General features: G+C 43.2%; 1 protein-coding gene across 7 annotated transcripts in view; it reads left to right on the plus strand.

Annotated features, from left to right (window-relative positions):
- Window positions 1-316: 316 nt before the first annotated feature.
- Window positions 317-13,675, plus strand: part of PLOD2 (procollagen-lysine,2-oxoglutarate 5-dioxygenase 2) — a 75,061-nt gene continuing 61,702 nt past the window's right edge. For 2 of the 7 annotated variants that reach the window (XR_012160783.2, XM_073359748.2), the window contains exon 1: window positions 328-764. Coding sequence is in view for 6 of the 7 variants with exons in the window: in XM_073359748.2 (XP_073215849.1) it covers window positions 650-764 (115 nt within the window). In the remaining variant the exon portion in view is untranslated. Of the gene's footprint in view, window positions 765-13,675 lie in introns of all 7 variants that reach the window. The other 5 variants (XM_073359749.2, XM_073359746.2, XM_073359747.2 and 2 more) reach the window with 5 other exon arrangements.

The raw sequence follows: 13,675 nt of genomic DNA on the forward strand, positions 1-13,675 counted from the left end.
ACCCCCTCCGACCCAGACCCACGGTGCTAGGCTCCCTTGCACCCGTGGAGGTTTTGGCCTAGTGTCTCCCCTTCCCCATGATCGCCCTGCTCAGCTCCTGGGCTCCGCCTGACCCCGCGGGGCACTGCAGGGGCAGCGGCCTCGCTTTGCGAACGGGCACGTGCGGAGGCTTCCCACCCGCTGGCTGGAGGCCGGGCCGCTTCTGCTGTCCCGCAGGCTCCGGAGCCGGCTCTGCCGCGGCCCGATCCCCGCGCACGGGCCGGCCCGAGCCGCAGCCGCCTCCCGCCCCCGAGCCAGCGCCGCTCCCGCAGCCAATAGCGGGGATGCTGCAGGAGGAGCAGCCGCGGCTCCCATCTCCGCCCCGGGGGTCTGCCGGCGGCCCGGATCCTCCCACTGCCGCTAAGCTCATAAAGCCCCCGCCCGCCCTGGGGCGGCCCTTTGCCTATTGCCCTGAGCGGAGGAGGAGACGGGCGGCCCACTGCTGCAGCGGCTGGAGGCGGAGAGCTCGCGAGGGGGGCTTCGGTGCCCCCTCCCCGGCAGCGCCCCCTTCTCCGCGGCGCCCGGCGCCTCCCGTGGCGCGGGGGGGCGTGACCGGCTGCGGCGGGGCAAACGGGAGCTGCTGGCGGCGCGTCCCACTGGAGGGGCGAAGATGGCGCTGAACGGCAGCAGGCAGCCCCCCAGCCTCCTCTTCCTGCTGGCTCTGGTTCTCCCGCTAGCGCCGCCAAGCCGGGCAGCGGACACAGCGCTGCCCCCCATCCCCGCAGGTGAGTGAGGGGGGCGGGAGGCCGCTCCAGCCCCTCTTCGTGCGCTCCGGGAGGGCTCAGGGCTCATTCATTCATGACCGGCCCCGCTGCAAGAGACACGGGGAAATTGCCCGCCCGGCTGGGCTGCCGCAGGCTCGCCAGGTCCCTTCCGACTCGCGGTGAATTCTCGGCGCTTGGGGGTGTTGCAGCGAGAGGCGAACTGGAAGTTGGAAAGTTAGTTGCCCCTCCCCCGGTGGTGGCTGGATGACGATGATTTATAGGTAGCTGTGGTTTGGTGAGACGTTGAAAACTCTCCGATGGTTCTCTCAGCTTGGCGCTGCTCAGCCCCGTTGTTGAAATGCTCTCCAAGAGCATCGCCAGCTCTGGCTTTGGGCTTGTGCGTTTCAGCGGAATTGGTTGCTCGTGTGTTCTGTTTACTCCCCAGTGCAAGATCCGTCTGAAAGATCAACCTCCTCCAGGCTCTTGGGTGACTTGCCCTAGGTGACCGCTTTATGCTGAAACAGGGAACTTTTTTTTTTAAAAAAAAATGGAAATGTTTTTAGACCTCCGAAACAGTTTTATTTGGAGGAGGGAATAGCTCTTTCTTCATGGTGCATGAATATCTACTGATCATGAAAATCCTGCTGGGGAGGAACTATTCAAAGATCTCCCAGTTTTTGAATAGCAAGTGGATAAATAGAGGGTCATAATGTATTTAGCAAACAGTAAGGCAAACCACACAAATATAGACATACACTGGCTGAAAAGCTAATGTCCAAAGCCAGGATCTTCCCCCATGGGGGAAGAGATTTGCCCCTGTCTTCCCCTTTCCCTGTTAAGTAATCAGTCATAGAATCATAGAATATCAGAGTTGGAAGAGACCTCAGGAGGTCATCTAGTCCAACCCTCTGCTCAAAGCAGGACCAATCCCCAATTTTTGCCCCAGATCCCTAAATGGCCCCCTCAGGGATTGAACTCAGAACCCTGGGTTTAGCAGGCCAGTGCTCAAACCACCAGTTCTCCTTCCTCTCCCCCATGAATAGCCTGAGATTCCTGACAAGGTGTTGATGGGCCACATACTTCTTAGCTCCTGGAAGAGCAGATGGTGCCACTCACTGATGACCCAACTTAGTAACTTACATCCAGTGAAGCTACACTACTTTGTTTCTTCATAAGAGTTTTCTCCTAGCGGAACACATTGGAAGGCTGAGCTCCCTCCCTTTCGCTCCAAAGCTTGTTCACGTTCTGCCGCTTGAATCTTGTAATGTTCCAAGAAGCTAGACGGCAGCAAGAAATTCAATCCTTAGTGTTTCAGAGTAGCAGCCATGTTAGTCTGTATCCGCCAAAAGAAAAGGAGTTAGTCTCCAAGGCACCACAAGTACTCCTTTTCTTTTTGCGAATCCTTTGTGAGTAAAACAATAGCAAAAAGAACTTATGCCCAAAACCGGTTGAAAAAGGGGTTGGAAGCGTCTGTCAAAATACTGCCTGTGCTTCCAGGGAGTCACTTGTTACAGGTTTGCTGTAATTTTGAACCTCTCACTGGATTCTTGCATGGGAAAGGTATCCTATCCTGCTAGATGGATTTCACATGGTGATAAAAATAGGTAGAGTCTTGACAAGTTCAAAGCAATAATAAGGTTATTTTAGTGCCTGGTTTAATTCTCTCAGTATGCAGAAGAAAAGTTTTTAGGGAGTGAGTCTTGTAAATCTCACCCCGTTTGATGAGACTGTATCGGGTAAGGTTGTTGGGAGCTTGAGTAATAACTAATGTAACAAAATCTTGTGTTGACCTATACCAGACTGTAGACCTGTGAACCTGCTCGTCTGTAGCTTCCTTATATGGACAGTGCTGGCCTTGTTAGCTTGCGATTCTGGCTTTAGTCCTGTTAGTGATTTCCTACAAAGCTGCTCTGTGCACAGTTTATTGCAGTCTGTCAGAGGCTCTGTGTGTGTGTGTGTGTGTGCACACGCACTGACACTGCTGTTTTTATATTAGTCAGCAGTGTGTGTCAATTTACAGCAAACTGCTTGCATTTCATTCCATTCCAAGTACACTTCCTATAAAAGCACCTTTTCAAACTGTAATATGTGTCTATTTTATTAACTGAGATAAATAAGTGTTTCAGGGTGGGTGTTAGAGGTAGGATCTCAAGATTTAACGGATAGTTAGTGTTGTACTATGATCTAACAGGTTTCAGAGTAGCAGCCGTGTTAGTCTGTATTTGCAAAAAGAAAAGGAGGACTTGTGGCACCTTAGAGACTAACCAATTTATTTGAGCATAAGCTTTCGTGAGCTACAGCTCACTTCATCGGATGCATTCAGTGGAAAATACAGGGATGAGATTTATATACACACAGAACATGAAAAAATGGGTGTTGTCATACACACTGTAAGGAGAGTGATCACTTAAGATGAGCTATTACCAGCAGGAGAGCGGGGCAAGGGGAGAAAACCCTTTGTAGTGATCATCAAGGTGGGTCATTCCATCAGTTAACAGGAACGTCTGAGGAACGGGGGGTGGGGGGGAATAAATATGGGGAAATAGTTTTACTTTGTGTAATGACCCATCCACTCCCAGTCTCTATTCAAGTCTAAGTTAATTGTATCCAGTTTGCAAGTTAATTCCAATTCAACAGTCTCTCGTTGGAGTCTGTTTTTGAAGTCTTTTTGTTGTAATATTGCGACTTTTAGGTCTGTAAGCGAGTGACCAGAGATATTGAAGTGTTCTCCAACTGGTTTATGAATGTTATAATTCTTGACATCTGATTTGTGTCTGTTTATTCTTTTACGTAGACACTGTCCAGTTTGACCAATGTACATGGCAGAGGGGCATTGCTGGCACATGATGGCATATATCACATTGGTAGATGTGCAGGTGAACGAGCCTCTGATAGTGTGGCTGATGTGATTAGGCCCTATGATGGTGTCCCCTGAATAGATATGTGGACAAAATTGGCAACGGGCTTTGTTGCAAGGATAGGTTCCTGGGTTAGTGGTTGTGGTGTGTAGTTGCTGGTGAGTATTTGCTTCAGGTTGGGGGGCTGTCTGTAGGCAAGGACTGGCCTGTCTCCCAAGATTTGTGAGAGTGATGGGTCATCCTTCAGGATAGGTTGTAGATCCCTGATGATGCAATCCACTGAATGCATCCGATGAAGTGAGCTGTAGCTAACGAAAGCTTTTGCTCAAATAAATTGGTTAGTCTCTAAGGTGCCACAAGTACTCCTTATGATCTAACAGAATACTTAACTAATTTGGTAGGGGCGTTACATTAACTAATCCTGGTGATAGCTCTGTGAAGTAGGATTGAACTATTAATTTTGAACAATACTAATAGAAAACAGTTATTTGTATTATGGAGGCTGCCACTTTTTTTAAAGTGGATTCTGGCTAACATGAAGATTAAGAAAATCTGTACTGAAGTATAACAGACTGCTGACTTGGAAGCTGCTCCTTGAGTTTCTTGATCCCAGACATATAGCAAGTTTGTTTGTTAGCTGCAGACTCCAGTTCTAACCGGCAGTGATTTTCCTGAGTTATTCAGTGCACATTTTATTGCCTTCTATTAAGTATGTTTTGCTGCTCAGTGAGAAATAGAACTTGACACGTCTCACTTTTATATCACTGTTATATCAGTCTTGAGCTCAATTTCTAGGCTGCTGGTATTTTGTGGAACAGTATGTAATTTTCAGTGTGTAACACACAATTTTCAAAACATCAATATTACTTACATTGGAAATCATTTGTAACAGGAGTGAGGAAAAGTGGCTGCCAGATGCTATCTTCCTCTATTATTTTCAAACATCGTCTTGATCAAAAAGTCCAATGTCTCATTAATACAGAATTACAAATGTTCATGAAGAGTGAAAAAAAAAAGAAGATAGTTAACAGACCAGAATTGTGCAGTTTATTGCAGCTAAAGTTACAAGAACTACACTGGGGGGTCAAATCTAGTTAAAACAAAAACTCTTCTCCCTCCATCTCCTCCCCTCTTCCCCCCCCCCCCCGAAAACTCAGCTATTTTTTTCAGCCATAAAAAAAAAGTACATAAGGACCATTATTGTCCCAATTGGGTACATAATACTGAGCGAAGTTGAAATCAGTATCTAACTCAGTCCACTCTGTGCATGATGAAGCCACAGTTTGATGTCAAGACATTTCTTGTTGTGTCAAACTTAGTAAATATCTACATCTTGTCATCTAATGTAACCCACCCAAGTGAGTTAGGACACCTGTAGGCTTCAGCAGGAATTTTATGGATTGCAGTGGAGTCTAAAACAGATTTAAGTTGCTAAATCTGGTGTTTAGGCACCTAGGTACCTCGTAGTCTTTTGGATCCTGATCCACAGTTGACTTGCCCAAGATCACACTGGAAATCTGGCAGAGCAGGGAATTGTATTTGGGTCTCCTGAGTGTCAGGCTGCTGCCCTAAACCACTGGATTGCCCAGCAAAAATTACTTATGTGAAAAATCCCTATTTCTGTGAGTAAAGCCACTGAAGTCAGTGTGGGCTGCTCCCATGTGAAATGATTATTTGCGGATGTGTTGGCAAGATCTGGCCCTGAATTAGATTAAAACATGCAGAATGATAACTGACTACTGTGGGTGTGCAGCAGGGAAGTGTGTGTGTGTCTGAAGATAACCGTAAATAAATAAATATGGTTGCTCTTGGAGTGCTGCTCAGAAAAGTTGCTTTTGTGTCACATTTCTAGTTACTTTTTAACTTTAAATATTGTTGGATTAACTTTGAAAGGCTTCCCTGGCAAAATAATTTTGACACATTTTGCAAGCCTTTTATAGCATTCAGGATACGTGACATAATGAGGGTGGAGTGTGTTAACGTGCGTAGTAAGTGCTTTGATGTATGCTAGTTAGTGCTGGAAATTTCAAATCATCTTAGATTTATAGACTAAGACAAGATTTTGCCACCCTTCTTCACGTTGAGAAACAACTTAGTGTGCAACTAGTTCCATTGATTTCATTGTGCAACTTGCAAGTGTGGCGAAAATCTGACCCAAACACACTAATACCAAAGCAGACTTCAGTGGAACTACTCACTGAGCAAGTTTCTACTCCATGTGAGTAAAGGTGGCAGAATCGGCCTGTTTATCACTGAGGCCATGATCCTGCAAGCTGCAATGCACAGGTACCTTGGCCGGCTTGCTACTCATTTTAAGTCAGTGGGGCTCTGTGCAAGTAGCTTGCAGGATTAGGGTCTAAATTGGCTGCATGTGTCTCATATGAAGTATTTATTTGCACTAATTAAAATATTTGGAAATATCATGACTAGATCATGTCTTAAGTGTTTTGATTTCTTCTCTGCCAATTTAATTACTCATTTAAAAACAAAAAAAAATTACTGGACTGTTGGCATTGAGGGACCATTCAATTTATGCAGTGAATTGTGCTATTAAAATATGTTAATCAATATAAATATCCTCTAGTTCTTATGGAACTGTTACTGTTTTAAAGTTTACTTTGCCCAGTGCTTGAATTGGTTACTTTGCATGAAGAATAGGTATGGGCATTGTAAGGGCATCTGTAGGTTTTTTTTTAAAATATTTGATTTTAAAATGCAAAAATAAAGTGCTCCTCAGAATTATGTTTGAGAGGGTCATAGACTGAATGATGAGAGAGGAATAATTCCCTTTTCACTTTAAACAGTGACTTTACTTTTCTGCAGCATAAAAATACCTTGTTTGGTGACATTTCTCTAATGGGAGTGTATTGTAACTGTGTAGGAAATATTTAGATAATAGTTAGATTATGGTTTCATTGGAGGGGGTATATTTAATCATTAAAGAACAGATTTTGATAGCCTTGCTCACATTCAGGAGCACCCTATTCAATGAGTAGATGAGTAGTCTGACTATTCATGGAATAAGATACTACTCAAGGTGACTATGGGTATCATAATCTGGCCCATATTGATCGGACAGAAGTGAAGCATCTAAAAAGCATAATTCCAAAATAGGTCACTTTCCACCAATAAATAACTACACCCACAATTTTCAGTAGTTACTTGACAATACACTGTTTCAGACACACAACAATATCTTGCATTTGGCTCTTCTCAAAACATCCTGACTTCTTTACACTTCAATATCGTTGTTATAATGTGTATATACATTCCTTTATATTGTTTTGTTGGTTTTAATTCAATATTGTGGCTGTAGAACGTCTTACATGCTGACAAATGTTCAAAAACCTTATACGGAAAATATTTGGCCATTTCATCCTTTTCTATGGAAACCAAAATGAAAGGTGCACAATGTATTGCTGTATAATTTTATTGTAAATTATGATAATTTTTGTGATGAAGCACAGAGTAATTTAAGGCTGATTTCCGAAATAGTTTAAAGCAACAAAATACAACTCTGGTTTGATTAGGAACCTTAAACTGGAATTTTATATGGGAACTATGAAAAAAATCAATGTATTTCTTTTTTGATCCACTAGCATATCTTTAACACAACTTGAATTTTTTTTGCTGTAGAAGCAACTTGGAGGACTTAGTGTGGATTTTTCTCACAAGTGTGACATGGGGTTTGAAAGATCATGATTTAATGACCTGAAGGATCTTATTGGGAGATGAGAGTTAAAGAATGTAAAGTGTAATATTTTTGTTTGATAGCCGTGCTAATTTCATTCTTTTGACATCACTGTTGTATTTAAAATCTGGCATGAGTTCCTATATTTGTAATTAATGTGAGGATTAAAGCAGAAAAAGTACCATTAGCCTTAAAATCTGAGATGTAAGATTGAACAAGAGAAAAGTGCTAGACAAACTTAGTTTTTCATTATGGGCTAAGTTCAGCATTGAAGTCAATAGGAATGTTTCTATTGACTTCCAGATGGTATAGGATCAGATTCCGTAGGCCTGTCCTGCTTCCATGGAGTTCAGTGGAAGCCAACTTGTGCTCACGAGTAGGAAAAATCAAATTCCACTAATGAAAGCAGTTCCAGCAGGGCCATTCCATGAAATGCAAAAACTAACGAGTCTTTGTTCCATAGTGTGTGTTTAATTTAGAACTCTTATTATAACAAGGTGTTATTTAGTTACTGATCTGGATTCTGACCTTACACCTGTTTTACATCAGCGAACAGTAACTTTAATAGAGTTAATCCTCATTTATAATAGTGTAAGTGAGATCAGAATCAGGCACATGGACTTACTAAAGAATCTCAGTCACTAGCATAAGGGTGGGTAAGATACAAAGTCTTAGAGGTGGGCTAGATATCCTGCTTTTCTGTGCTGACTTCCATTACAAGAGTCCTGGAGCAAACACTTGCCAGGAGTAGAATGGGAGCAGTTTCTCAATGATGCTATATAAGGACTTGAAACACCATTTGCCCCCCTGGCAAGTAATGTTAGATTTCCCTGGCAAGTTGGGGTTGAGAGCCATCCATTTGTGTAGAATAAAGGAGCTCTTCAGAAAGAAACACTTCTGTCCTGTATGGTTGTGAAGATGAACTTCTTGCAGCCTGTGTAACTGTGTAAATAGTTAAAGCCAGACTTTCTAAAGACCTCAGGGCCAGAATTTCAGGTGCTTAGCACCTACAATTGGGGCCAGATGTTTAAAACTGTTAACAGCCTAGCCGCTCCCAGTGTGAAACTTCTGGCCAGATTTTTCAAAAGAGCTCAGAAAAAGATGTTTCAAAAGAGCTCAGAATTCATTTGGTGCTTAATTGGGAGTGGAACAATTCTGAAAATCTGGCCTATATTGTGGGTGCTGAGCTTTTTTGAAAATGGGAACTGTAATGACTGTAGGGAGGCAGCTTTGTGTGTCCTCAGCTCTGCTAAAGCTCCAGTTCCTCTTTTCTCAAGTAAATACCGACCTCAGGATGGGTCATTAATGCAAATCTCAGTCTGTGACTTCATTGATAAATTAGCTGTAGGGAATTGGAAGAAGGTCTTTGGTAAGATTCTCACTGTTCTGTTTGACCTTGTTTAAACAGGTGGCCTCATAAAGAAATCGCCTAAGGACAAGAAATTTATTACTGATATTGTAAACAGTCAAAATGGCAGGAGCTGAATAAACTTGCTCACTTGTGCCGCTTATGTCAATTTCAGACTATCCACTGAAAAGCTGTTCTGTTGACAATTTACAAGAATTTCCTCACAGTTGTTTAAGGAGCAGCTGGTTCATGCATTATAATGACATAACATACCAAATAAACTGTTTGTTTTGTTTTGTTTGTTAGTTTGGTAATTGAGACCTGTCCTATGCTTGCTTGAAACAAACACTTCATTGAGTAGATAGGGTCTGATCCAAAGACCAATTAAGTCAATGGAAAGAATTTCATCCTCTAACACTAGTAGTTGGTTTTCAATAAAAATCAAAGTGGTGAAAATCTTGTGTGAGAGTGGAAGTCAGCCCTGACACGGAGCCAACATTCTGTCTGTGACATCCATTTCATCCATTTAATGACACTAGATTAATTAGTGAACATGCAATTCTTTAATAGGGCTTTGTTGAGTGTACACTCAATGCTACTGGAAAACCACTGTATATGGTTTTTAGAAGATGGGCAGCATCAACTTGAAAATCTAAAATTATTTCTGGAAAACATTTACTACTATTGCAAGTAGAGAAATTTGGCACTCTGGGTACAATTAGTTTCTTTTTTCCTTTTGTTTAGTCAGTCAGCTTTTTTCAGTTGTTTGAAGAAACAGGGAAAAGGAAAGGAACCTAAACTCTTAAACCATAAAAACTGGCAGGGATATTCAGGGGTGGATGTAATACCCAACAGTCCTTTTATTCTGTGTTTGCACTTGCCTAGTTCCGTGGAGCACTACTCTTTCTTTTTTTTTTTTTTTTTTTTTTTTTTTTGGGCGGGCGGGCGGGAAATGCCTACACTCCAATAGGTTTCAGAGTAACAGCCGTGTTAGTCTGTATTCGCAAAAAGAAAAGGAGTACTTGTGGCACCTTAGAGACTAACCAATTTATTAGAGCATAAGCTTTCGTGAGCTACAGCTCACTTCATCTGAGGAAGTGAGCTGTAGCTCACGAAAGCTTATGCTCTAATAAATTGGTTAGTCTCTAAGGTGCCACAAGTACTCCTTTTCTTTTTACACTCCAATAGTGATTCTTGTGTAGACATACTCAGATTAGCTTTATCTAGCTATCTTGAGGTACTGGAGCAGTGAAGCTGTGGCAGCATGGGCTAGTGAACTGAGTAATTACCCGGAGTTCTGGATGGGTTTGTACAGCCTGCATTGAAGTCTATACGACTGCAGCTTCACTGCTTTGTAGAGAGACTAGACAGCAAGTGTGAAAAATTGGGACGGGGGTGGGGGGTAATAGGCACCTATATAAGATAAAGTTCCAAATACTGTGACTGTCCCTATACAGTCGGGACATCTGGTCACCCTGCTGCTATCCAATATTTTTAAATCAGCCCTATGCTAGCAGCTTATTTTCTGTATAAGTCAAGGTAATTGTTGTAGATTTCCTTACATTTTCCAGGATATGCTCCAGAAAAAAATACTTGATTTGTAACACCGATTACAAAATGTAACTCTCAAATACACAGATTGTATCACAAAGAAGCTATTAAGAGTTTTCCTTATCAATCTTTACTAGTCTCATCATAAAGTTCTGGGTTATTTTGAGTTTTGAATTCTATTCAGTAGTTTCAAAACCCAAGAATCACTTCTTTGTGCCACGTTCGTTTGGATTTAATAGTACATTCAGTAGTTGCCATTACCCTTTATATTTACTGTTGTGTTTGCGAGACAGAACATTTATGAGAGCAACAAAAATAAAACTGTCTAATGTGTCATGCTTGAAGGAATCTATCAGGAGAAGGTGCTGGCTGTGCAGATATCTTGGTTATAAGCACAGTTATGGACTTACGAACCAATTATCCATTCCAAACTTTTAAAAAAAATACCTCTGTTCAAGGCCCAGCAGAGGGGGGAGGTCGGGAAAGTTCACCAGCAGCTTTTTCTAAATAAAAGTACTAAAAATTCTGGGAGTGCAGGTATCCGAATTCTGAAGACAATTTTTATTTATTTATTTTACTTTTAGACTGCCGCTTGATGTAGATGACCAGGTGGAGTTCCTTTTTTTTTTTTACAGGTTATTAGCTGCCTTTCTGTTCCAACTCCTGTGGATGCAAAAGTACAATAACAAAATAACAAAAGTAGAATAACAGAGTCAGGACTCTTAATAATTTCAGCTGTTTCCTGCTTCCATATCCATGGAAATGAGCATCCAACTGGGGAGCGAACAAGGGTTTAGAGAAACTTTTTTTTCTCCCTCTGTTTTCATTTTCTATGGAAATTGGATCAGAAAGGCAGCTGTAGGAATTCTTAGCCACTTTAAGCTATTGGTTGTGACCTTAGAGTACTCGGTACCAGGTTTCAGAACAGTAATTTAGAATATTTAAATGAAGGGGAGGGGAACCTATTAATTTGTCTGATCTTCCAGTGAGGGAGAGGATGAGCTAGCAACTGCAGTAGAACCTCAGAGTTATGAACACTTTGGGAATGGAGGTTGTTCATAATTCTGAAATGTTTGTAACTCTGAAAAAATGTTATGGTGGTTGTTTCAAAAGTTTACAGCTTAACATTGATTTAATACAGCTTTGAAACTTTACTATGCAGAAGAAAAATGCTGCTTTTAACCATCTTAATTTAAATGAAACAAGCACCAAAAGTTTCCTTACCTTGTCAAATCCTGTTTTAAACTTTCCCTTTATTTTTTTAGTAGTTTACATTTAATACAGTACTGTACTGTATTTGCTCCTCCCCTCCCCGTCTCTGCTGCTGCCTGATTCCATATTTCTGGTTCCAAATGAAGTGCGTGGTTGACTGGTCAGGTTGTCACACTGGTGTTCATAACTCTGAGGTTCTACTGGAATACTTTATATGCAGGACTAGCTAAATCTTTTTCCCATTTCAGGGATCTGAATCTTCACTTACATCCTCTTTGACGCATCCTACAGTCTGGAGAGTGACGTATGCCCTATTACTCAGGGAACACTATAGTGAGTAAGGGCATCTATATGGATGGCTGGTCCCTCTGTCCAACTTGCATGGTTTCCATCTTCTGTTTGGTGCCATGCAGTCAAGCCCACCTGCCCCGGCTTCAGCCTGTCTCCTCTGACACACTTGAATAAGTCCAGCTGGAGGTGCACCAGGGCTAAGGCAGGCTTCCTGCCTGCCCTGGCTCCACATGGCTCCCAGAAGCGGCTGGCATGTGTGGCTCCTAGGCTCAGGGTGGCCACGGGGGCTCCGCTTGCTGCCCGAGTGCCGGCTCCGCCGCTCCCATGGGCTGGGAACGGTGGCCAGTGGGAGCTGCGAGGATGGCGCCTGCAGGCGTGGGCAGTGAGCAGAGCTCCCCGGCCCCTTTGTTTAAGAGACGGACGTGCCATCCGCTTCTGGGAGCTGACTAAGGTAAGCACCGCTTGATTGGAGTCCGCACCCCAAACCTCCCACACACACCTTAATTTCCTCCTAGACCTTGCACCCCTTTCCCCACGCCAACCCTGAGCCCTCTCCCATGCACCAAAACCCTTGGCCCTGCCCCAGAGCCACACCCCAAGCTGGAATCCTCAGGTCCTCCTGCACCCCAACCCCCTGCCCTAGCCCGGAGCCCCCTTCTGCACCTTGAACCCCTCATTTCTGGCCCACCCCAGAGCCCTCACCCCCTCCTGCACTGCTGCCCCAGCCCGGTGAAAGTGAGTGAAGGTGGGGGAGAGTGAATGATGGAGGGAGGAGGGATGATGTAATCTGGGGGTGGGGCCTCAGAAGGGGTGGGGCTTCTGGGCAGGGCAAGGGTGTTTGGTTTTGTGCAATTAGAAATTTGGCAACCCTAGCCCAAGCTCCAGGACCCTCCCACTTTGCAATTAAATAACCTGTTAACTTGAGCCCTGCAAACCCAAGTTAGCTGTCCTGGGCCAGCTGTGGGTATCTAATTGCAGTGTAGACATGAGCCTGTGTTTGTCTCCATGGCTGTGCCTTCTCTCCCTGGAGTCTTAGGCACTCTTCTTCCCCCATTCCCTGTCTCTTGCCTTCTAGCCACTTTTGGCAGGTATTTGTGCCTCTTTGATTTACTCTGCACCCAAAAACAGAGGAATATAGATCTAAAGAAGTTGCCAGTTACACAGCTGTAATTCTGTTTTGGATTTACATAGTCTCTAGAACCCTAGGGGTGGAACTATATTTCTGTAATTGTAAATCTTTAAAACTCTATGCAGTATGTGGCTCAGAGAGCCATTATCCCTTTTGTACTTGGGGAGAGTACAAGCATGTCTGTGTCAATAGGTCTACAAGATTTGGATCTAAGAATTCAACCTCAGTCATCATATGGTAGCAAACGGTATTCCAGGTCTTGGCTGCTCCTAAAACAATTCTGAAAGTGTCCACAAGCACTGGTGCAAATCTGTGTCTCTTCATTCAATAAAAATAAAAACCATGTGGGTCAAAGACTGGCAAAAGTCTAGCTAGTCACACATTGTTTGGCAGGGGGCTTGGGCGGAGGACATTGTTACTTAAACTTGGCAGAACGGTTCCTGCTTTAGAACTTGTTGGCTAACCTTCAGCCCAAAGCAAACATTCTGAATTATAGTTCTGACTCCTGAAAACAAAAATTTATGATGGGAGTGTTGTCAGATCCTTGATTTATGGCAGCCCAAAAGTCAGTTATGTAAGGGAAATTAGATGATGATGTAAAATGTTCATTAGGAATCCTAATAAGTTACAAAGACCTTTGTATGCAACCTTGGCTTTGTCGACATGACTAGCAAAGTGTTTCCTTATTGGTAAAGTTATAATTTGCATTTAAAAATGAGCACATTTGCCTCTGGAGATACTGTGTCAGCTAAATGCTGAGTGTCTCTCAGTGGTTGTCTCTGGAAAGCAGGTCTGTTTTATTAATGTAATTGTCAGACTGCCCTCTATAGTAACACGCTGCTAAGTTTAGCA

Source organism: Lepidochelys kempii, chromosome 9 (genome assembly GCF_965140285.1).
Source record: "Lepidochelys kempii isolate rLepKem1 chromosome 9, rLepKem1.hap1, whole genome shotgun sequence".
Taxonomy (NCBI): domain Eukaryota; kingdom Metazoa; phylum Chordata; order Testudines; family Cheloniidae; genus Lepidochelys; species Lepidochelys kempii.